Here is a 24230-nt window from a genome sequence, read left to right as displayed (position 1 = left end):
TCTTACTATAAAAAATAAAAAGCTATTGTCCAGTGCACAGAACTTGTACTTCAGTTCTCATAGTAAAGCTACAGAAAGACGTAAGTCTCCGTGGGATTAGGTGAAAAGAAAGATGTGCAATTGTTCAGTCTTTTTTTGAGACAGGCCCTCATTCTGTCCCTCAGACTGGAGTGCAGTGGCAATCTCTACTCATTTGCATCCTCTTGCCTCCTGGGGTCAAGCAATTCTCGTGCCTCAGCCTCCCGAGGTAACTGGGATTATAGGCACGTGCCACCACGCCCAGCTAATTTTCGTAATTGTAGTAGAGACCAGGTTTTGCCATGTTGGCCAAGCGGATCTCGAACTCCTGGCCTCAAGCGATCCACCCTCCTCTCTGAGCCACCGCGCCCGGCCTGGAATTTGCTTTTATTTGAAAGGCCCTCACCAACATGACTAAAAGAGCCGTACTACCAGAAGGAACGCTTGCAAAGGCACAGAACTCTGAAAAGGAATGGCCAGCACTAAGCATTGCAATCATGTAGTATGGCTGGAGAAGCTTTTTTTTTTTTTGAGATGGAGTCTTGCTCTGTCACCCAGGCTGGAGTGCAGTGGCCGGATCTCAGCTGACTGCAAGCTCCGCCTCCCGGGTTTATGCCATTCTCCTGCCTCAGCCTCCCGAGTAGCTGGCACTACAGGCGCCCGCCACCTCGCCCGGCTAGTTTTTTTGTATTTTTTAGTAGAGACGGGGTTTCACTGTGTTAGCCAGGATGGTCTCGATCTCCTGACCTCGTGATCCGCCCATCTCGGCCTCCCAAAGTGCTGGGATTACAGGCTTGAGCCACTGCGCCCGGCTTTTTTTTTTTATTTTTATTTTTTAAAAGACTGAGTCTGACTCTTGCCCAGGCCCGAGTGCAATGGCGCGATCTCTTGGCTCACTGCAACCTCTACCTCCGGAGTTCAAGCGATTCTCCTGCCTCAGCCTCCCGAGTAGCTGGGATTATAGGTGCTCGCCACCATGCCTGGGTAATTTATGTATTTTTAGTAGAGACGGCGTTTCACCATGTTGGCCAGACAAGTCTTAAACTCCTGACCTCGGATGATCCGCCGGCCTCGGCCTCCCAAAGTGCTGGGATTACAGGCGTGAGCCACCGCACCCGGTTTAGGAAAAGCTTTTTTGAAATATGTTCTTAGACAAAATAGTAGGCATTACACGAAAATGATTCTGTGATCAAATACTTTTGGAGAATGCTGCATTTCATAATGTACATAATAGTTTAAATCTTTTTTTGGAGATAGGGTCTCGCCATGTTGACCAGGGTAAACTTGAACTCCTAGGATCAAGTGATCCTCCCACCTCAGCCTCTCAGAGTGTTGAGATTTTAAGTGTGAGCCACTGCAGCTAGCCCTTAATAGTCTAGGTTTCTAAGAGATGTGTTCAGCAGTAATTTGCAAAATGTGTAAAAATGTATTTGACCATGGACCCCTTTTCTGTGATGAGTCTTGAACTGGTATCCCTGGAACAGATTTTGGAAAAAGTTGAGCTAGAGCGTAAGATGGGCGCAAGGAGCTGATAGGAAATCAAGTTGGGAAAAAGCTGGTGGCTGGCTCATGGACAGCCTTGTATATTATGTTAAGAAACAATTAGCTTTTTCCTTTAGATGGTGGGAAAACTTTGAGGAATTTTAAGCTATTGAGTAAGATGATTAAATCTAAATTTTTGGTTTTCTGTTAAGAGTGAAGAAATGGACTACAGGGCATGTCATTACATTCTTTTTTTTTTTTTTTTTTTTTTTTTGAGACGGAGTCTCGCTCTGTCGCCCAGGCTGGAGTGCAGTGGCCGGATCTCAGCTCACTGCAAGCTCCGCCTCCCGGGTTTACGCCATTCTCCTGCCTCAGCCTCCCGAGTAGCTGGGACTACAGGCGCCGCCACCACGCCCGGCTAGTTTTTTGTATTTTTTTTAGTAGAGACGGGGTTTCACCGTGTTAGCCAGGATGGTCTCGATCTCCTGACCTCGTGATCCGCCCGTCTCGGCCTCCCAAAGTGCTGGGATTACAGGCTTGAGCCACCGTGCCCGGCCGTCATTACATTCTTAAATTTTCTGAGATACTGATTTTTGCTTTAGTTTTTGGAAAATTGCAATTTTTTTCAACTTTACTACCACATACATGATAACAGATAAACTTTACTAAATATCACATCTTATATAAGAAGCATTTAAAATACCCTGGGCTTTTATTATTTTATTTTCTGAAAATAAACTTTTAATGTGAATTGTCCCCAGTCTCTTCTGTAGAATAAATAACCTTTCCTTCTCCCATCTGCCCACTAAAAATCAAATACCGATACAAAACACAAGTTCTTGACTATAACTGTCTTTTAAAAATAGCAGATATTAGGCCGGGCGCGGTGGCTCAAGCCTGTAATCCCAGCACTTTGGGAGGCCGAGATGGGCGGATCACGAGGTCAGGAGATCGAGACCATCGTGGCTAACACGGTGAAACGCCGTCTCTACTAAAAAATACAAAAAACTAGCCGGGCAAGTTGGCGGGCGCCTGTAGTCCCAGCTACTCGGGAGGCTGAGGCAGGAGAATGGCGTAAACCCGGGAGTCAGAGCTTGCAGTGAGCTGAGATCCGGCCACTGCACTCCAGCCTGGGCGACAGAGCGAGACTCCGTCTCAAAAAAAAAAAAAAAAAAAAGCAGATATTATCGTTTTTTTCCAATTTTGTATTTGTATTTTGTCAAAGGTGAATAAGTTTTAGTGCTGCTAGACCTAACTCAAACGATTTGCTCGATATCTGATGTATTTGTAACCCATCTGTTTTTCTCCCAACGTGACTAAATTAAAATGGCTATAGGTGGTATTTCAATGTAACGTATTTCTAGATTTTGTGTACAAACTCTAAACAAAAATAGAAAGTTTCCTATCTGGAGTGATTCCCTGATGGCCTACCATACAGACTGCTCTGAGTTCAGGGTAAGACTGGCCTTAAAAAAAAAGTGGTAAAATATACTACATAAAATTTACAATGTTACCCATTTTTAAATTTTTTATTGTTTTTCTTTAGAGACAGGGTCACACTCTGTCAGCTGGAGTGCAATGGCAATATCATAGCTCCCTACAATCTCAAACTCCTGGGCTCAAGCAATGCTCCTACCTCAGCCTCCTGAGTGGCTAGGACTACAGGCACGCACTACCACACCCAGCTAACGTTTTTAAACAATTTTTTCATAGAGGACAGGTCTCTTTATGTTACCCAGACTGTCGTGAAATTCTGACCTCAAGCAACCCTCCTTCCTGGGCCTCCCAAGATGCTGGGATTACAGGTGTGAGCCACTGCACTCAACTAAGTCTATCCAAGTCTTTTTAACTTAAAATATTTTATACTTTAATTTTTAATTTGTAATACCTTTAAGTTATGCATCAAATGCTGTACCTCCATTGGAAAAAAGTCATTTCGTGGATAATTATATAGTCTGAACCTGTGTGTCTCAATACCTTCTTGTCTCCTAATGTTATGCATGTTTCAGAAATGTGTATAGTGGTTTTAATTAGAGAAAAGAAATAAAATAGGCTATACACGCTACTAAAGAAAAATTCTGAGGTAAAAAACTCTTTGCAGTTTTCCAAATTCTTTTTTTTTTTTTAGACAGGGTCTCACTTTGTCGCCCAGGCTGGAGTGCAGTGGCGTGATCTCAGTACACTGCAACCTATGTCTCCCAGGCTCAAGCAGTCCTACCAGCTTCCTGAGTAGCTGGGACTACAAGGTGCGTGCCACCACACTTGGCTAATTTTTAAATTTTTTGTAGAGACAAGATCTCACTATATTACCCAGGCAAATTCTTAATAGCACCAACTGTCACAACAAACTCATCCTTTTCTGACATACCCAATCCAAACAACTACTAACCAAATGTCCACAATCCTGCTAAGAGTGTTGAAAAGCTCTTAGTATAGTATTAAACAAGTGTTATCTACAAAATTTGTGATTAACCAAAACACACACAATTGTGTTCAAATGTTATGTTTGAAGAGTCAATTTAACAATTCCTTTTGGTAGACTTCTTTCGCACCTCTTTACGCTTCTTTTTTTTCTTCTTACCACCCTCTTTGACTCCTGCTGAGAAAGTAGGGGGATCCCGGTTGCTGGTAACCCAAGATATACCTCCCTCATCATTGTCCACAAAAGTATGTTGAGATACATGTTTGGAGCTGTGAGACTTTGGCGAATAGTTGTTCAATGACTGTCTTCTCCAGCTGCATTCTTCTGCAAAGCCCTCTTCATCGGCCACGCTATTTACAAGAAAAAATGTCAACTCTCCATTATCTTCAGCTTCTCTTTCTTGATCATTTTCAATAATTTTCTTTGTATTAATATTTCTGCCATTAACAATTTTGTCTGAAGTTGTAATAGATATGTAGTTGTCCATTCCACTATCATCAAAAGCCAGGGAAGAGAACGAAGTAAGGCCTTCATGCCCCAGTGAACCCTGTGATGTATATCCTGTATCATATGAAGAAAATTTCTCAAAAATTGGATATTCACTGGAGGTAGAGAAAAAGGATCCTGCGTCTCTGTTTCTGTTTCCATAGGAGCTTTTTGGATGATTTAACAGGTCCTCAAGTGAGTCTTCAAAGAAGTGAAAAGAAAATGGATTCCTTTCATGAAAAATTTCTTTAAAAACATCATCTGGCTTATGGAATGTGAAGCCATACTGACATTCATCATCAAAATGACTTCCACCTCCATTTAATCCTTCTTTGCCATATTTATCGTAAATGTCCCGTTTTTCATCATTTGATAATACCTCGTATGCCTCAGCTACTTCTTTGAATTTTCTCTCTGCTTCTTCTTTATTTTCTGGATTTTTATCAGGGTGCCATTTAAGTGCCACTTTATGATAAGCTTTTTTAATGTCCTCAGGTGAAGCATATCTTTGCACTCCTAGAACTTCATAGTAATCCACCATGTTTTAACAGATAATTGGAAGTGGGTGTGCTGGGTATTGAGAACCGTGGTTTCCTCAGCTCAGGCTCTGCTGGTGGTGGTGATAGAAGTAGTGACTGCAAATAGGTACATCTTTATATTAAAGACAATGTTATTACCATGCGCTAGGAGATGAGGATACTGATTATGTGGCAAGCAGAGTTACAAATATGTCAGAGAGGGCTGCATTATGGTGTCATTCTGGGGTCAGTGTAGGGACTGGGCTGTCCAGATAGAGCTAGTCCAGAGTCATACCAGACCATCCTGAATCCTCTGGACTGTTTCCCCTATATATTTCCCTGGAAGCTTCAGGCAGTGCCTCATAAGCCAATGGAACCTGTTGCTAATAGACACACCATATCCCTTGCATAGTATGACCTCTAGGTTACTGGGCCTTAATTACTTCCCAGCTCTTCCATGCTTTGGTTTAGAAAAATGAAGTAGTGACTTATGTGTGAAAAAAGTACTCAAACAGTTGACATATTTATTTCAGTCAAGAGACAGTTCAGTGGGAGATACAACCAAGTAACTTAGTTACAATATAATAAGAGTTACCATGAGAGGAAGTACTGGATGCTAAACAATTATATGAGAGACAGCTCAGGCTGGGGTTGTCAATGAAAGCCTTTTGGAGGAAGTAGCCTGGTAAGTTAACTTTCTGCATGCCAGTGGTAAGTCATTTTGAGATTATAGTATTTTGTCCACCCAAGGTTTACTGCTATACAACATGTAATTAAAGATTTGGAAAGTTGCGTGTTTATGTATTCACTATATAATTATTGAATGTCTACTTTGTGCCAGGCACCGTTTTAGCCACTGGTGATAACAGTATTGAACAAAACACACCAGTTTTCCTGGTGCTTGCATTATAATAGAATACAAATAATTGAACAAATAAAATAGTTTGAGATACTGTGATATGTGCTCCAAAAAAAATAAAGAACAATGTGCTGGGGGAGAGCGCTACTTTAGATTGGTTTTAGAAGGCCTCTGAGGAGAAGCCTGAGAAGATTATTGCTGAGACCTATGTGAGAGTCAGCCACATAGTGATCTAATATGGTAGCCACTGGCCATGTCGATGGACGTTTTGGTTGTTGCCAGTTGGGACTGTTGCACTTAAAGCTAGCGCTTGATTTCGAGTTCAGTGGGAAGCCTTCGTGGGGAGTGGGGAATATGCAAGTTTAATGATGTGATTTACATTTGTGATGGATCAGTGGTTACTATTTGGAAATTCAGTCATGTATGGGAAAGTAGAATTCAAGAGCCCAGGTAGAAACAGACCAAAGGTGGATTTCTTTGGGGATAAATTACCAGTAGTCTAGACCCAAATTTAAAGAACTTATATTCTATACCTGGCTCATTTTATTGTCTCTGAAAATTCCCTATAATGATCTTTGTTTTTCCTCCTCTATGTTGTGTTTATTTTATTTTCCATCACATTTATAACCCCTCACTTAAATGATACTATAATGAAATCTAAAACTGCAGTGTATGTTTCTGGTCTTTCAAGACCATTTGTCAGGTCTGAATATTTTTTTGCTTTGCGTTAATTTTTTTATATACTTGTTTTTGAGAGGTATTGTGAAACGCTTAAAACTCCATTTAAATTCTCTCCAGTATATGTACTTACATGTACTTATGTGTGGCATACCCATGATTATAATTTGCCTGCCATTGGAAATAGTAACTAATAATGTTGAACATTTTTGGGTACCCTCTGAGTCACACTGCAGCAAGTGCTCATTTCACTGACACAGCATTCTAGCAAAATAAGTATTTTATGCCCATACGAAAACAGACGTTCTGAGAGATAGAGTAATTTGTCTAAGGCTACGTAGCTTGTTAGTGAAAAACCTCATTTTTAAACTTGAGTCTAATTCCAGGTTCTCCTCATTCCACTCTACTGCATTTCTCAGACCAGGACTTAAAGAGTTTAGGTTCTAGGCATTCCACAAACAGGTATTAAGAACCTACTGTTACTGGAAAGGGGTCCCAATCCAGACCCCAAGAGATGGTTCTTGGATCTCGTGCAAGAAAGAATTTCAGTGGAATCCACAGAGTAAAGTTAAAGCAAGTTTATTAAGAAAGTAAAGGAATAGTCCGGGCGCGGTGGCTCACGCCTGTAATCCCAGCACTTTGGGAGGCCGAGGCGGGCGGATCACAAGGTCAGGAGATCGAGACCATGGTGAAACCCCGTCTCTACTAAAAATACAAAAAATTAGCCAGGCGCAGTGGCGGGCGCCTGTAGTCCCAGCTACTCGGGAGGCTGAGGCAGGAGAATGGCGTGAACCCGGGAGGCGGAGCTTGCAGTGAGCCGAGATTGCGCCACTGCACTCCAGCCTGGGCGACAGAGCGAGACTCCGTCTCAAAAAAAAAAAAAAAAAAAAAAAAAAAGTAAAGGAATAAAGAATGGCTACTCCATAGGCAGAGCAGCCCCAAGGGCTGCTGGTTGCCCATTTTTATGGTTATTTCTTGATCCTAAACAGAAAGTGGATTATTCATGCTTCCCTATTTTAGACCGTATAGGGTAACTTCCTGACGTTGCCATGGTATCTGTAAACTCTTAGGGTGCTGGTGGGAGTGTAGCAGTGAGGACAATCAGGTTACTGTCATTGCCATCTTAGTTTTAGTGGGTTTTGGCCAGCTTTTTTTTTTTTTTTTAACATTTTTATTACTAAGAATATCACGGGTAAAGTTCTCAGGAAGGTGACAGTCTAGGAGAAGATGTTTGCAATGTCTAAATTTGACGGGCTTATTTTTATTTTTTATTTTTTGTTATTATTATTATTATTATTTGAGGCGGAGTTTCACTCTTACGGCCCAGGCTGGAGTGCAATGGTGGGATCTTAGCTCACCACAACCTCTACCTCTTGGGTTCAAGCCATTCTCCTGTCTCAGCCTCCTGAGTAGCTGGGATTACAGGCATGCACCACCTTGTGTTTAGACAGAGTCTCGCTGTGTCTCCCAGGCTGGAGTGCAGTGACGTGATCTCCGCTCACTGCAAGCTCCATCGCCTCCCGGGTTCACGCCATTCTCCTGCCTCAGCCTCCCGAGAAGCTGGAACTACAGGCGCCTGCCACCACGCCCGGCTAATTTTTTTGTATTTTGAGTAGAGACGGGGTTTCACCATGTTCGCCAGGATGGTCTCGATCTCCTGACCTCGTAATCCTCCCGCCTCAGCCTCCCAAATTGCTGGGATTACAGGCATGAGCCACCGTGCCTGGCCTAATTTTGTATTTTTAGTAGAGAGGGGATTTCTCCATGTTGGTCAGGCTGATCTCGAACTCCTGACCTCAGGTGACCTGCCTGCCTTAGCCTCCCAAAGTTCTGGGATTACAGGCATGAGCCAACTCGCCCAGCCGGCCAGCTTCTTTACTATAACTTACCTGTTTTATTAGCAAGGTTTTTATGTCCTGCATTTTGTGCCGACCTCCTATTTCATTCTGTGATTAAGACTGCCTTAACTTAAACTGGGAATGTAGCCTAGCAGGTCTTAGCCTTGTTTTACCAGACCCCTACTGAAGATGGAGTTGCTCTGGTTTGAACACCTCTGACACTATGATACAGAGAGAAGGTAGAAAATAGGAAATTCTGCTCTTAAGAAATTCATATAGTTTGAAAAAACTAATTTCAGTGGAGTATAAAGTTATAAGACGAGCACTTGTTTCTGCTGTTATCCCCCACTTTGATGATCCTTTGCCTCCCAGCCATCTGCTGTGCCATTTTCTCTGCCTCTTCACAACAAAACTTATCCAGAGTATTGTCTCAGTGTCTTTGCTTTCTTACATCATATTCCCTCCTTGGCACGCTCCAATCTGGCTTCTGTCTTCTTTACTCTGCTAAAATCGCCAGGGTCTCCAGTGACTTTGATGTTACCATATCCAGTGGTCATCCTTTTGGCTTCCTTATATTTTGAAGCACTTGCCACACTGTGAGCCCTCCCCACCTTTCTTTCTTTCTTTCTTTCTTTTTTTTTTTTTTTGAGATGGAGTTTCACTCTCGTTGCCCAGGCTGGAGTGCAGTGGTGTGATCTCAGCTCACCGCAACCTTCACCTCCCAGGTTCAAGCCATTCTCCTGCCTCAGCCTCCCAAGTAGCTGGGATTACAGGCATGCACCACCGTGCCCGGCTGATTTTGTATTTTTAGTAGAGACGGGGTTTCTCTATGTTGGTCAGGCTGGTCTCGAACTCCCAACCTCAGGTGATCCATCCACCTCGGCCTCCCAAAGTTCTGGGATTACAAACGTGAGCCAGCGCGCCTGGCCTGGCCCTCCTCACTTCTGAAAACACTTGTTTGTTTCACTTCCTAAATACCACACACTTTTTTTGTGGGGGGTAGGGGTTGGCGGGTAGAGACAGGGTTTAGCCATGTTGGCTAGGCTGGTCCTGAACTCCTGGCCTCAAGTGATCTGCCTGCCTCGGCCTCCCAGCGTGCCGGGATTACAAGTGTGAGCCACCGCACCCGGCCCTAAATACCACATTCTTCTTATTTTCCTTCTTTCTCCTGTGTTCCTTCTCACACTAAAATATTACAGTGCCAGGCTTTGTTCAGTTTCCCTGGGTAATACCCATTCCCAGGGCTTTAAATGCTATCTGTGTGCTTATAACACCTTAATTTATATATCTAGCCTGGCACTTTTCTCCCTGAAATTAAGATTGCTCATTTGACCTCTCCATTAAATTTATTTCCAATAAATATCTCAGGCTTTCCTGTTTCACGTAATGGTACAACCATTTATTCACTTGTTGAAGTCAAAAATCAAGAATTATTCTTAATTCCTCTTTTTTCTTTATTTCTTATGTCCAATCAGAAGCCAGACTCATTGACTTTTAACTTCAAAATACGTTCCAAATCAAGTCACTGGGAAAATAAGTAACAAGTTATCTCTTTTTCCAAAGATTGTTCATAGTAGACTGGCAAACTAATTAGCAATTATGTGAAGTGTAGTAGGTATTAAAATAGAAACCATAGGAGCATTGGCGAAGACATCTGAAACAGAAGCAGTAGGTGTAAGAAGAGTAAGAGAAGTCTCCCGCATAAGTGCTATTTGAGCTGATTTTTTTTAGAATTTGTGTAATCATATAAGCAGGCAGTGTCCACTTTAAGAGAACTGTATTTTTTCATGCAAATGCTATTATGATACAGAATGATTTAGCCGGAATTCTTCAAGTAGCTTAGTGTGGCTGCAATTATGTTTTTTGAGGATTAGGTCAGATGAGGGAGCAGGATCCAAATCACGAAGTTTCCTAAGCAAAAGAGTTTGAAACTTACGAATGAACTGGATATTTTTGAAATAGAACTTAACACACCAGCTTTGCTACTAATTATATGACTTTGGGTAAAAGATGTTTAATGTAAGTAAAAAGCTATTGAGACCTTTTTTAAAAATGTACTGGGAATAAACATCTCAATTTATGTCTCCTGTTAAAGTGTCACTTGTTTGCTTTGAACTTATTAAAGTTAAGCTCCCTCTGCTTGAGAGTGGTCCAAAATAGAAGGATATGCTAGGATTATTTCATATGAGCATTGAAAAAGGAATCAGTTAACTTTTTATATTCTGAAATTTCACTCCCGAATGAGATTACAGAAGATACTGTGTGTGCACGAGTATGTGTGCACAAGCGTGCATGTGGAGAAGGTGCCAGAGGAGAGAGAGAAATCAGGAGAGAACTCACCAGTGCAGCAGCAGCCTACTCCACCAGCGGGTTAGTGCTGCTGGAGGGAAATAAAAAGATTAGGAAGATAAGAGAGCTTTGAAGGCTTTGCATTCTAAATTAAGGAATTAGATTTTTAACTGTCACGTGAAGTAGGCATTATCATCATTGTTTTACAAACACGGAATCAGACTCAGAGAAGTAATCTGGACAAGGTAACACAGTTAGTACCAGAGAAGCTGAGATTCAAACTCAGGTTTATTTGACTTTGTAATCTTTGCTGTTATCGCTCCCCGCTGCTGCTCACTAGGTCCTCTCTGTTTGATCTCAACGATCAATACTGTACAATCTCTTTGTGAACACACAATTTCTGTAAGGACTACGAATTATGAATAATAATATATGTATTTGGGAGAGAGGAGTCTTAAAAGTTAATTCCAATTAAGTTTGTAGAGGATTGTTTAGAAAAAGCATAGTTTCTTCTAAAAAGATTTTTAAAAAAGAAAAATCATAGTTTCTAAGATGATTACAAAAAAAATGGTGTGGGTTTCCAGCCTGGGCAACATAGTGAGACCTCATCTCTACCAAAAATAAAAAAAATTAACCAGGCTTGGTGGCACATACCTGTAGTCCCAGCCACTTGGGAGGCTGAGCCACTGACTCCAGCCTGGGCGACAGAGTGAGACTCTGTCTTAAAAATAAATAAATGAATATTGAAGGAGAGAAGGAAGGAAATACTAGTTTGCATTTTTCTAAAGCATCCAAACTGCTGGAGATGGATAAGTGTATTTATACCATGAAGACTTCTTAGATCTATTGTTTCATTTCGCCCTCTTTATTCTTCATTCAGGATGTATGTTGTGTTCACAGCGAAGGTACTCCCTTCATCCTGTCCCAGAAAGGAGGATTCCAAACCGATACTTAGGCCAGCCCAGCCCCTTTACACACCCACACCTCCTCAGACCAGGTAAGGCCTTTTAACTATGCTGTCTCCCCATTTAGGTTTTGTCTACAGCAATGCTATTGAATAGAACTTCTTGCAGTAAGCTCTGGATCTGTGCTGTTCCATAAGGTAGCCACCAACCTCACATGGCCATTGTACACTAATAAGGTTGCTAGTACAGCTAAGGAACTGAACATTTTATTTTATTTTAATTAATTTAAATTTAAATTTAACTACCTGTGGGTACTGGTGCTTTATTGACAGTACTAGTCTAGAACAAGGTTTAAATATGATAAACCATATAATTCAGAATAATTAATGAAAGGTATGTATTTCAGGATGTTTTTAAAGCAAAGTTCTATTTCTAAGTTTTTAGAACTGTATACTATTGTGAATTACTGTGTTAAAGACATTTTAGAAAACGTGTTTTTTCTTGAAATTATCAAATACTTACTTTAAAATTTTAACCGATTTCTATATAGATGAAGCAAGATTTCCAGATTTGTTTGTCACAGATTTGAGAGATAGTATCCCAGTTGATAAAGGTGATGCAAAAAATTGTTAAAGGTTTGTTTTACTAATTTTTTTTTCTGCTATAAGATCCCAGCGTTACTGCCAGAAGATGTGTAATAACTACTGCTCAAATTTAGACCTAAAGGTTTTTTGTTTTGATTTCTTAAAGGGCACTTAAGGGGTGAACTGTGACTAATGAATATCTCAAAGAGATAGGTAGGGTAAAAGCAAACACGTTGTAGAAAAAGCAATCAGGTTTTCAAGGAAAATTAATTGTTCTTTCTGCCATAAGAAATTAAATCCGTCTTTGCCACATAAACATATATATTACTAATGTGAATTTGCCTTTAGAAATATGTTCCTTTTTCACTGTGTCCACTCAGTGAATGATACCAGTATGTTTCTCAGTGAGGGCTTCCTTTTGCTGATTTTTCATCAGACTCGAATTCCTGCTGGGAGGTCTGCTGAAACTAAGGAAATGCAGCTCACCACTGAAACCCACAAGAAATCAGAGTTTTTCAAAGCTGTAAGGTAAGCTTAATAGCAACCCAGTTGGTATTAATTTTAGTATTTACCCTATCAACCTACCTGTAGCCTCGAGTTTTTTTTTTAGTAGAATTGATAGTTTTACCAGCTTTGAAAATTACTGATTTCTTGTGGTGAGATATTTTTACATGGTAAGCTGCATTTTCCAGGCCTTAAACCCAGTAATTATATTGTCAAGATAATGGTCTCTGTATCTAGACTTTTTTGCTCTATACCTTAAGTGCATATTAAGTATAAGTGAATATAAATAAATATGCACATGTGTATGTTCATATACATACATATGTGAATATCTGGGGAAAAGGGATGTCTGTCCTAATTTTACTCTCCTAGACATGGGATCTTGGACAGTGGGGTAAGTGAGAAGGGATGGAAGTGGAATTTTAAAACAGAATTATTAGGATTTTAGACCTCAAACTATCAGGTATGCCATTAGGTACCAATTTTTCTGCAGACAAAAGTATCAAAAGAGTTAATCATTTGTCTTTCTCCTTCCAGAGTTGGAAAACTTGTGGAAGTGTTAAAATGATCGTAGGGTGAAGAAGAGTAAATTTTTAAGAAAAATTAAAAGGGGCTGGGCACAGTGGCTCACACCTGTAATCCCAGCACTTTGGGAGGCCAAGGTGGGTGGATCACCTGAGGTCAGGAGTTTGAGACCAGCCTGACTAATATGGTGAAATCCCATCTCTACTAAAAATACAAAAAAAAAATCCCATCTCTACTAAAAATACAAAAAAAAAAATTAGCCAGGTGTGGTGGCATATGCCTGTAATCTCAGCTACTGGGGTGGCTGAGGCAGGAGAATCACTTGAATCCAGGAGGCGGAGGTTGCAGTGAGCCAAAATTGCGCCACTGCACTCCAGCTTAGGGGGCAGAGGGAGACTCTGTCTCAAAAATAAAAATAAGAAAAAACAAAAAAAATTGGCCGGGCGCGGTGGCTCAAGCCTGTAATCCCAGCACTTTGGGAGGCGGAGATGGGTGGATCACGAGGTCAGGAGATCGAGACCATCCTGGCTAACACGGTGAAACCCCGTCTCTACTAAAAAAATACAAAAAAACTAGCTGGGCGAGGTGGCGGGTGCCTGTAGTCCCAGCTACTCGGGAGGCTGAGGCAGGAGAATGGCGTAAACCCGGGAGGCGGAGCTTGCAGTGAGCTGAGATCCGGCCACTGCACTCCAGCCTGGGCGACAGAGCGAGACTCCCTCTTCAAAAAAAAAAAAAAAAAGAAAAAGAAAAAACAAAAAAAATTAAAAGGCATATAATACTTAAAAAGTCTCTTGTAGGCCAGATACAGTGGTTCATGCCTGTAATCCCAACACTTTGGAAAGACAAGGTGAGAGGATCACTTGAGGTTAGGAGTTCGAGACGAGCACAGGCAACATAGCAAGACCCCGTCTCTATAAGAAATAAAACAATTAGTGCTCATGCCTGTAGTCCCAGCTACTCGGGGGACTCGGGTGGGAGGATTGCGTGAGCCCAGGAGGTCAAAGATGCAGTGAGCTGTGATCATGCCTCAGCACTCCATCTTGGGTGACAGAGTGAGACCGTGTCTCTCAAAAAAAAGTCTCTTACGCAGTTGGTTTGTTAGTTTAGGATATAAAATTATGTCATGTGCTACTTGGTTTCTCCAAAGGTTTCATGTTTTGCATATTTCCCTAATACATGGCAGTATGTACTTAGTACTTTTGGGAAACATCTCAGTGCCTTTCCTAATTATTATGCAAGTTCTGTGCATACAGAAAAAGAGAATACAGGTAAGCATAGTTTTTTTTTTTAATTACTGATAATCCCACAACTCAGAGAAAGACACTGTTGAGAAAATTTTGGTATATGTTTCTTTATAATCTTATTTCTTATATAGGTGTGTGTGTAAGTGTACATGTGTACACACTCTCTGTATATTGCTCTATTATTTCCTTAAATTCTTAGAAGTGAAATTACTGAGGCCGGGCTTGATGGCTCACACCTGTAATCTCAGCACTTTGGGAGGCTGAGGCAGGTGGATCACGAGGTCAGGAGTTCGAGACCAGCCTGGCCAACATAGTGAAACCCCATCTCTACTAAAAATATAAAAATTAGCTGGGCTTGGTGGTGTCTGCCTGTAGTCCCAGCTACTCAGGAGGCTGAGGCAGGAGAATCACTTGAACCCAGGAGGCAGAGGTTGCAGTGAGCTGAGATCACGCCATTGCACTCCAGATTGGACAACCGTGTGAGTCTTCCTCTCAAAAAAAAAAAAGTGTAATTACTGGGCCAGTTCCTCTGAATTCTTGGGAGCTATTTTTCCTAGATTTTTCTTTGCCATACCTACCTATCCAAGTTTCCTGAAGCATCAATAGCTTGGAAAATATTTAGCAGGATGACACGGGAAATAAATTCTCTTTTGGCTGTGCTACTGCTAGGTTCTAGTGATTTTCAAAACTTGTCATTTCCTTAAATCTGAGCATTGTAGACCATTTCTGCTTTTTATGACAGTGCCATCTCTGTGCTAAGGACTGTATCTGTAGGGATGGAAAATGTTGGTCAGTCTCTTTGATTAGTACTGTGTCTCACACTTGACACTCAGACATGAAAATGATTCCATGTGGGAAGGCAAGTGGCATTCTGAACTGTGAGTCTACTTTTTTTTTTTGAGACGGAGTTTCCTTGTCGCCCAGGCTGGAGTGCAACAACACAATCTCTGCTCACTGCAACCTCCGCCTCCTGGGTTGAAGCAGTTCTCCTCCCTCAGCCTCCCAAGTAGCTAGGATTACAGGCGCCTGCTACCACACCGGGTAATTTTTGTGTTTTTAGTAGAAATGGAATTTCACCATGTTGGCCAAGCTAGTCTCGAACTCTTGACCTCAGGTGATCTGCCCGCCTCAGCCTCCCAAAGTGCTGGGATTACAGGTGTGAGCCACTGTGCCCAACGAGTCTACTTTTTATATTATCTGTAGGGGAAAGATAGTTCCATGGTTCCCTGATTATTGTCAAAGGAGTAATGTTGTCATTATGCAGGACAGCAAGACATTCATCTCAAAGAAACACTGAAACATATTAGAGAATGAATGGAAAGAATCAGTGGGATACCTAATGAGGCATTATTTCTAAAATTTTTACATTCTTAAACAAAATTAGTTTTAGAATATGTGGTATAGTTTGGAGTGCTAGATTTAAAAAGGGCTACTCAGGGAGTTGGGCTTGTCAGAATAACTTGTCTAACATATGTAGAACCACTTCATGGTTGTTTTTTTTTTCTTTTTTGAGACAGAGTCTCGCTCTGTTGCCCAGGCTGGAGTGCAGTGGCGTGATCCAACTCACTGCAACCTCCGCCTCCCCTGCCTCAGCCTCCCAAGTAGCTGGGACTACACGTGTGCACCACCACGCCTGGCTAATTTTTGTATTTTTAGTAGAGACAGGGTTTCACCATATTGGTCAGGCTGGTCTTGAACTCCTGACCTCATGATCCACCCACCTTGGCCTCTCAAAGTGCTGGTGTTACATGTGTGAGCCACCAAGCCCGCCCCACTTCTTGGTTTTCAACTACAGCAGCGAACAGATTTTTGGGGAAACAATCAGAATGCAACTATGTGGCATAAAATTTAAGACAATGCTTTCACCATTTACGTTTTCATCTCTATCGTCAACTATAATGGCAGAAGCCAGGTGTGGTGGCTCATGCCTGTAATCCCAGCACTTTGGGAGGCCTGGGCAACATAGTGAGACCTTATCTCTACAAAAAAGTAAGCAAAATTAGCTGAGTGTGGTGGCACATGCCTGTAGTGCTAGCTACGCCTATAATCCTAGCACTTTGGGAAGCTGAGGTAGGAGCATTGCTTGAGCCTGGGAAGTCAAGTCTGCAGTCAGCCAAGATTGTGCCACTCCACTCCAGCCTAGGCAACAGAGCAAGACCCTGTCTCAAAAATAAAATAAAATAGAAATAAAAATTTAAAAATGTATATAATGGCAGAGACGATACAGTTGCAGTGAATATAATATTTAAAATGATGAAAAGATTGATTCTAGAATGGGTTATAGATAATTATTCCCAAATCTTTTTCCCTTAAGAGTTTCAAAATCAGCTGCCCATCTTTCAGTGATAGTTTAATTGTAGCTGTCTCTTGAGCAAGGGATGCATTTTATTGTTAAAACTTGTTAAATATGGTTGATTTTAATAATATCTAAAAGACAAAGATACTATTTTGTGGTGGTAAGATTTTTATACTATTTAAAAGATTAAAATGATGCTTGATAACAAGTTTGGGGAGTCAGGAAGAAAAATAAAAAATAAATAAAATGATGCTTGAGACCAGGAGGTCAAGGCCGTAATGAGCCATGATTGCACCACTGCGCTCCAGTATAAATAAAAAATAAAATAAATAAAATGATGCTTGAGCCCAGGAGGTCAAGGCTGTGGTGAGCCATGATTTCGCTACTGCACTGTAGCCTGGGTGACAGAGTATTACCCTATCTCAGAAGAATTTAAAAAGTAAAATGTATAAAGAAATAACAGAAATTGGAAGTAGTTTGGACCTGCCTAAACTGTTGGGTAAGCTTTCTCAAAATATACATACATGCTAGGACTCTAAAGAACTGTTGAATGATAATCTCAAAGGGAGGGCTTAGAACATGTGTTTTTGTTTTTGTTTTTTTGAGACAGGGTCTCACTCTGTCTCCAAGGTTGGAGTACAGTACCGAGATCACAGCTCACTGGAATCTTGACCTCCAGGGGTCAAGCAATCTTCTGCTTCAGCCTCCTGAATAACTAGGACTACAGGCATGTGCCACCATGCCCAACTGCCCAACTAATTTTTGTATTATAGAGATGGGGTCTCACTACGTTGCCCAGGCTGGTCTTGAACTCCTGGACTAAAGCAATTCTACCACGTTGGCCCCCCCAAAGTGCTGGAATTATAGGCATGAGCTGCCATACTCAGCCTTTGGAACACGTGTTTTGAAGAGCTCCCCAGGCGTTTCTCACATATACCACTAACCTAGTGGGCACTCATTTAGCTAGGTGCATGAGATGCCTGATGACTTAAGGGGACAGGCCAGATCTATGGCCATTGGCCATGTTTTGAAACAGAGAACGTGCCTTCCCCATGCCTCTGTAGTCTTATCCCCAGTCACTCAGTCCTTAAATTCATTCACATCTTTATCATCACCACCACCATCAAATGAGTGATGACATTACATTTATCTAACCATTTCAAAACACTTTTTAAATAGATTATACCTGATAGAATAGTAGACTGAAAGTTTTGTATCCTACAGGTTTTAAATTTAAGTTGAAGGTCTACTTTTTCTATAAGTATTTCACCATGAAGCCCACCTGTTTTTATAAAGTAATATATTTTCTTTTCTCACCCCAATGTACCTATGTAATTTTATTTGTTTTTGTTTTTGTTTTGTTTTTAAGATGGGGTCTTGCTCTGTCTCCCAGGCTGAACTGCAGTGGCACAATCATATCTCACTGCAGTCTCGACCTCCCAGGCGATCCTCCCGCCTCAGTGTCCCAAGTAGCTAGGACTACAGGCATAAGCCACCATGCCTGGCTAATTTTTTAAATTTTTGTAGAGATGGGATCTTACTGTGTTGCCCAGGCTTACTTATAGAATTTTTTAAAATCACCGTATTCATAGTGATTGTTTTCCTCTTGTCTTTATCTCCTGATTCAGTTTTAATACAGAGTAAATAATGTAGTCACTATGTAAATAAATTTATAGATGAATAAACCTGTTTTTTACTTACACATCTAGTACATATTGACAGACCATTTCAGGATGCCATTATACCAATAATCTATAAACTGTCATCTAGGGAAGAATTGTAGAGGATTTCCCTGTTTGTTTGTTTTTAAGCCCAATAGAAAATCTTGAAATATAATAAAGTTTTCATGTAGTGTAAATACTAGAAAATTAAAAATAAATGACTTTGGCTGGGCATGGTGGCTCACACCTATAATCCCAGCACTTTGGGAGGCCAAGGTGGGCCAATTGCTTGAGGCGTGGAGTTTGACAACAGCCTGGCCAAAATAGCGAAACTCCATCTCTACTAAAAAAAAAAAAAAAAAAAAAAAAAAAAAAAATCAGCTGGGCATGGTGGCACATGCCTGTAATCCCAGCTACTCGGGAGACTGAGGCACGAGAATCACTTGAACCCAGGAGGCAGAGGTTGCAGTGAGCTAAGACCGCGCCACTTTGCTCCTGCCTGGGCAACAGAGCAAGACTCTGTCTCAAAAAATAAATAAATAAATGACATTTGTATTTCTCTTTTTTACCTTTGTGTGTAGTCCTCATTAACACTGAGAAACTCTCTGAGGTAAAGATTAGCAAGAATCAGCCCTAGACAAGAATCAGGAGCTACCTAAAGAAATGAATAATAATGAAAAGTTTCTGAATGGTCAGTGGAGATGCATTCCTAACATGTGAAAAAGCCAAAGACTTCCAGGTCTTCTATTTTGATCTCATTTGTTGTCATAATAGTGGTTGTCCATGTAAATTTTACTCTTCTAAGGTCCTGCTTGGCTTTGGATTACCAGGATGACAACCAGTTCAAGTGTAAATTTTTTATTTTGATAATAATTATAGCTAATACTTATATAGTGCTAAGTGTTGTGTTTTAAGTGTTTTATTAACTTACACAATCCACCTGACAACTTTGTGAAGTCAGTGCTATTGTTATTTCCATTTTACTTGAGGAGACTGAGGCACAGGGAAGTTTGGTAGCTCTTTCCAAGTCACTCAGTGAATTGCTAAGCCAGGATTCCAACTCACAAAAGCCTAACTCAGAATCTACACTTTCAACCACAAAACAGTGCATAATACCAATGCCAAAAAATACTATCTGGGAATATTTTTTAAAGTATTTTCTCATTACATTTTTTATAAGAAGATATCCAACTGAGAGAAGTCTTAGTATAAAAGTTATTTTGTTTGGAGAGTAGTATACTTTTTTTAAATAAGGTAAAATTTATATGCAGCAAATTTCACAGATCTTACATATGCAGTTCAGTGAGCTTTAACAAAGGTAACCTACAGCTCAGTCAAGATATAGAACATTTCCGTCGTCCTGGAAAGTTCCCTCATGCTCCTCCAGTCAGTCTCCACCTTCATAGGCAGCCACTCTTTTGGTTTCTGTCATCATAGACTGTTTTGCCTTTTCTTGACTTCATGTAAGAGGAATCATACAGAATCATAATATGTATGTATGTAGCCTTTCTGTTTGTTTAGTTTTGCTCAATATATGCAAATATATTTAGAGTATTTTTTATTTGGTCATTGCATTTTTTCTGAGAGGCCTGTTTTACATTATAAAGGAAACACTAGCTTTTTCTTTCTCCCCATTCTCCAACTGCAAAGTGATAGTTTATTAATTACTTCCCTATATGCTGTGAAAACTACCTAATATTAAGCAGACTTTTTTTCAAAATCAGACCATGTTAAAATTCTAATCTAGTTAGTTTCAGGAAATAAAATACATACCTAGATTGTAGCAAAGACCTGTATCATTCCATCCATTTTCAGTCTTTGTTATATCTTCCTTTCTGGGTGTTTTGTGTAGCTGGTAAAGTATGAAGAACATTACTGCTTTTCTCTTCAAGAGGCATGATCCTAAGGGTCCTGGAAGAGCTTTCCTTCTTGGCTGCAGAATCTCAGAACTGATAGTGAGACTTTGCAGAGTCCAGCTTCCAATATCTAGGCTTTTGATTGGCTCAATAAACTTGTTAGAAGAGCCTTTCCTTCTTAAGTGGTTCCACGTCATAAAATGCTGACTTTGTTTTTTAATTCTTTACAATTCTACAAAGTTGCCAGAGGATCTATTCAGGTATAGTTTTATCAGAAGAAATCCAGGTCAGATTGACTATAAAGTTGAGTTCTGTGATCAAAGGCCATAACACCTTCCAAGTTTACTCCCAGGGTTTAAAGGTCATTGCTTTAACACATTTTTTTTTTCTCCTTCAAATGAAAAGGTTTCTTTTTTTTTTTTTTGAGGCGGAGTTTCACTCTTGTTGCCCAGGCTGGAGTGCAATGGCACGATCTCGGCTCACCGCAACCTCTGCCTCCCAGTTTCAAGCAATTCTCCTGCCTCAGCCTCCCTAGTAGCTGGGATTATAGGCTTGTGCCACCAGGCCCAGCTAATTTTGTATTTTTAGTAGAGACGGGGTTTCTCCATGTTGGTCAGGCTGGTCTCGAACTCCCGACCTCAGGCGATCCACCCGCCTCGGCCTCCCAAAGTGCTGGGATTACAGGTGTGAGCCACTGCGCCCGGCTTAAGGTTTCTTTTTCCTTGAGTAAATTTTTTGTTTCTGGGTACAGTGGCCCACACCTGTAATCCAAGCACTTTGGGAGGCCGAGGCCAGTGGATCACCTGAGGTCAGGAGTTCAAGACCAACCTGACCAACATGGTGAAACCCCATCTCTACTAGAAATACAAAATTAGCCCAGCGTGGTGGCGCATTCCTGTAATCCCAGCTACTTGGGAGGCTGGGGCAGGAGAATTGCTTGAACCCGGGAGGCAGAGGTTGCAATGAGCCGGGATTGTGCCATTGCACTCCAGCCTGGGCAATAAGGGTGAAGCTCTATCTCAAAAAAAAAAAAAAAAAAAAAAAAGAAAGAAAATTGTTGTGATGGAGAGTGCTTTGTCATGTTGAGATTTTAGAAGTTTACAAGCATTTACTTAATGATCACTCAGTAGTGTTGATAACTGATAGGTTTGGGAAAATATAGCCAGTGTTTTAAATATTTCTCATTTAGTCAATTTGTATGAAATTGGATTCAGCAAACATAGGAATGCTTTGAAGGGTATAAAAGACAGTTTTTTTTGATCCTGCTTTGATTTCCAAATAATTTTCTTGTTTCAGAAGTAACTTCCTGATATGCGTTAATATATACTGTTATTAATGAGAATGAGAGATAACATATAAAGTTATTAAAATTATGAATTTTCTTCTGAAATTTAAAAAAATAATTGATTTTTAAATTTCTTTCTTGTTTTTTAGAGACTGAGTCTCACTCTGTCGCCCAGGCGGAAGTGTAGTGGGGTGATCTCAGCTCACTGCAACCTCTGCCTCCTGGGTTCAAGCGATTCTCCTGCCTCAGCCTCCCAAGTAGCTGGGACTACAGGTGTGCGCCACCATACCTGGCTAATTTTTTGTCTTTTTAGTAGCGACAGAGTTTCATCGTGTTGGCCAGACTGGCCTCGAACTCCTGACCTCAGGTGATCTGCCTGCCTCGGCCTCTCAAGGTGCTAGAATTATAGGCGTGAGCCACCTCACCCAGCTGATTTTTTAATTTTTTTTTATTTTATGGACTATAGCTGTGAAATAACCAAAAGCAAAGTTCAGGAAAGGAAGAAAATAAAAAGATGAAATAAAGGAAAGGTCAGATAATTCACCGACTATAACCAGCCTCTGCTTTTGTAAGAATATTTACTACTTGAGTAAATTAGGAAATTTTCAATGTTAAGTAACAGTGGCAGACTTAACAGGAATAATAATCAAGGAGATAAATAGCTCTAGTACAAAGTTCAGTATTCTAAGAATCCTAGGAGACTGTTAGCCAGCTCAATCTTGAAAGAAAAAAATGTGATATGAGCTCTTCTTGGCCCCATTTTGTTGCTTCAGCTGCTTTACATTGGCCCATAAGGCCTTCACTTATCCCTCTCTCTTATTTCTTGCCAACTTCATCAACAAAAACATAAGTGTAGATGTCTGAAAAGTTAAATAAAAATATTTTATTAATGGAATACAAGTTACAGAATTTGCTGGCGAGATAAACTTATATAGGTAAAACAGATCCTGGGCCATGGGACATGGGTCACACCTGTAATTCCAGCACTTTGGGAGGCCAAGGCAGGCAGATTGCTTGAGGTCAGGAGTTCGAGACCAGCCTGGGCAACATGGTGAAACACCGTCTCTACTAAAAATACAAAAATTAGGCCAGGCATGGTGGCTCATGCCTGTAATCCCAACACTTTAGGAGGCTGAGGCAGGTGGATCATTTGAGGTCAGGAGTTCGAGACCAGCCTGGGCAACATGGTGAAACACCGTCTCTACTAAAAATACAAAAATTAGGCCAGGCATGGTGGCTCATGCCTGTAATCCCAACACTTTAGGAGGCTGAGGCAGGTGGATCATTTGAGGTCAGGAGTTTGAAACCAGCCTGGCCAACATGGTGAAATTTCGTCTTTACTGAAAATACAAAAATTAGCCAGGCCGTGTGGTGCACACCTGTAATACTAGCTATTCGAGAGGCTAAGGCAGGAGAATCACTTGAACTGGGAAGTCGGAGGGTGCAGTGAGGTGAGATCGCACCACTGCACTCCAGCCTGGATGACAGAGCAAGACTCTTTCTCAAAAAATAAAAATAATAGCAATAAATAAATTAAAATACAAAGATAAGCCTGGTGGCTCACGCCTGTAATCCCAGCTATTCAGGTAGCTGAGGCACCAGAATCACTTGAACCCATGTGGTAGAGTTTCAGTGAGCCAGGATTGTGCCACTCCTCTCCATCCTGGGTGATAGAGCAGGACTCTGTCTTCAAAAAAAAAAAAAAAAAAAAAATTAGATCTAAGGTAATCATATACTGAACATGAGTACTAAGGAAATTCAAAGATCTTTGACCAAGCCGTTTTTCTCCTGGGACTATCCCCATAGTAATTAAAGCACCAGTACATGGGACGTGAAAGTACTAAGATATAAGTACAAAGATATTTATTATAGCAGCAAAAAACTGAAAGCAGTTTGAATTCCTATAGTAGAGAAATGGCTGAATAAGTTATGGTCTATTTACCCCAAGAAATGTCATGGAGGCATCAAGAAGAATGAATTGAAGCGATACCAAATGACTTGAAGGGAAAGAATTCCATGACATATTGTTCTGTTGGAAAAGGAAGATACTGAAAAGAGTGTGTAGTGTCCCATTTTGTAAAACACTAGTGATCCAAAAAGCCCCAAATGCATGTATGTATGATTATGTGAGTGTTGAGAAACTCAGAAAAGATACATACTAGATTACAAACCTGGGCAAGGTGTTGATGTGAGTAGGAGGAAAGAATAGGAGTAAGGAGCCAAACATTGAAGGGAAAAACATTTATTGAAATAATTCAGTATTACATTTATATACAACTATACAGTGTGTGTATTTAAGGAACTGAAATCGTTACCTTTTTAAAATTAAGAGGGGGCCGGGTGCAGTGGCTTATACCTGTAACCCAAATACTTTGGGAGGCCGAGGCAGGTGGATCACTTGAGGTCAAGAGTTCGAGACCAGCCTGGCCAACGTGGTGAAACCCTGTCTCTACTAAAAATACAAAAATTAGCCCTGTGTGGTGGTGCACGCCTGTAGTCCCAGCTACTCAGGAGTCTGAGGCAGGGGAATTGCTTGAACCAGGGAGGCAGATTGTACTCCATCCTGGGCGACAGAGCAAGACCTGTCTGGGAAAAAAAAAAAATTAGCTGGGTGTGGTAGCATACACCTGTAATCCCAGCTACTTGGGAGGCTGAGGTGGGAGAATTGCTTAAGCTCAGGAGGCAGACATTGCCTTGAGCTGAGATGCCACCACTGCACTCCAGCCTGGGTGATAGAGTGAGACCCTGTTTAAAATAAATTTTTTTAAAGGGATAAATCA

The 24230-nt window shown here is 40.9% G+C and overlaps 2 protein-coding genes across 6 annotated transcripts in view; one reads left to right on the top strand and one right to left on the bottom strand.

Annotated features, from left to right (window-relative positions):
• Window positions 1-24230, top strand: part of XPNPEP3 (X-prolyl aminopeptidase 3) — a 76848-nt gene that overhangs the window by 1203 nt on the left and 51415 nt on the right. The window contains exons 2-4 of one of the 5 annotated variants that reach the window (XR_012089451.1): window positions 3633-3746; window positions 11471-11587; window positions 12516-12607. The exons of 1 other annotated variant lie outside the window; for it this stretch is intronic. Coding sequence is in view for 2 of the 4 variants with exons in the window: in XM_038007380.2 (XP_037863308.1) it covers window positions 11471-11587 (117 nt within the window). In the remaining 2 variants the exon portion in view is untranslated. Of the gene's footprint in view, window positions 1-3628; window positions 3747-11470; window positions 11588-12515; window positions 12608-24230 lie in introns of those variants that run through there. 3 more of the 5 variants (XM_073006686.1, XM_073006688.1, XM_038007380.2) reach the window with 3 other exon arrangements.
• DNAJB7 (DnaJ heat shock protein family (Hsp40) member B7) lies at window positions 3759-4949 on the bottom strand. The gene has a single exon (XM_007975886.3). The coding sequence runs from the start codon at window positions 4947-4949 to the stop codon at window positions 4020-4022; it is 930 nt and encodes a 309-aa protein (XP_007974077.1). The 3' UTR covers window positions 3759-4019.

This window comes from Chlorocebus sabaeus, chromosome 19 (genome assembly GCF_047675955.1).
Source record: "Chlorocebus sabaeus isolate Y175 chromosome 19, mChlSab1.0.hap1, whole genome shotgun sequence".
Classification (NCBI taxonomy): domain Eukaryota; kingdom Metazoa; phylum Chordata; class Mammalia; order Primates; family Cercopithecidae; genus Chlorocebus; species Chlorocebus sabaeus.
Note: the sequence above shows the minus strand (reverse complement) of the source record. Positions and strands in the feature narration are given on the sequence as shown.

Coding starts and splice junctions, on each gene's coding strand:
- DNAJB7 (XM_007975886.3), bottom strand. CDS start 4,949: ATGGTGGATTACTATGAAGTTCTAGGAGTGCAAAGATATGCTTCACCT.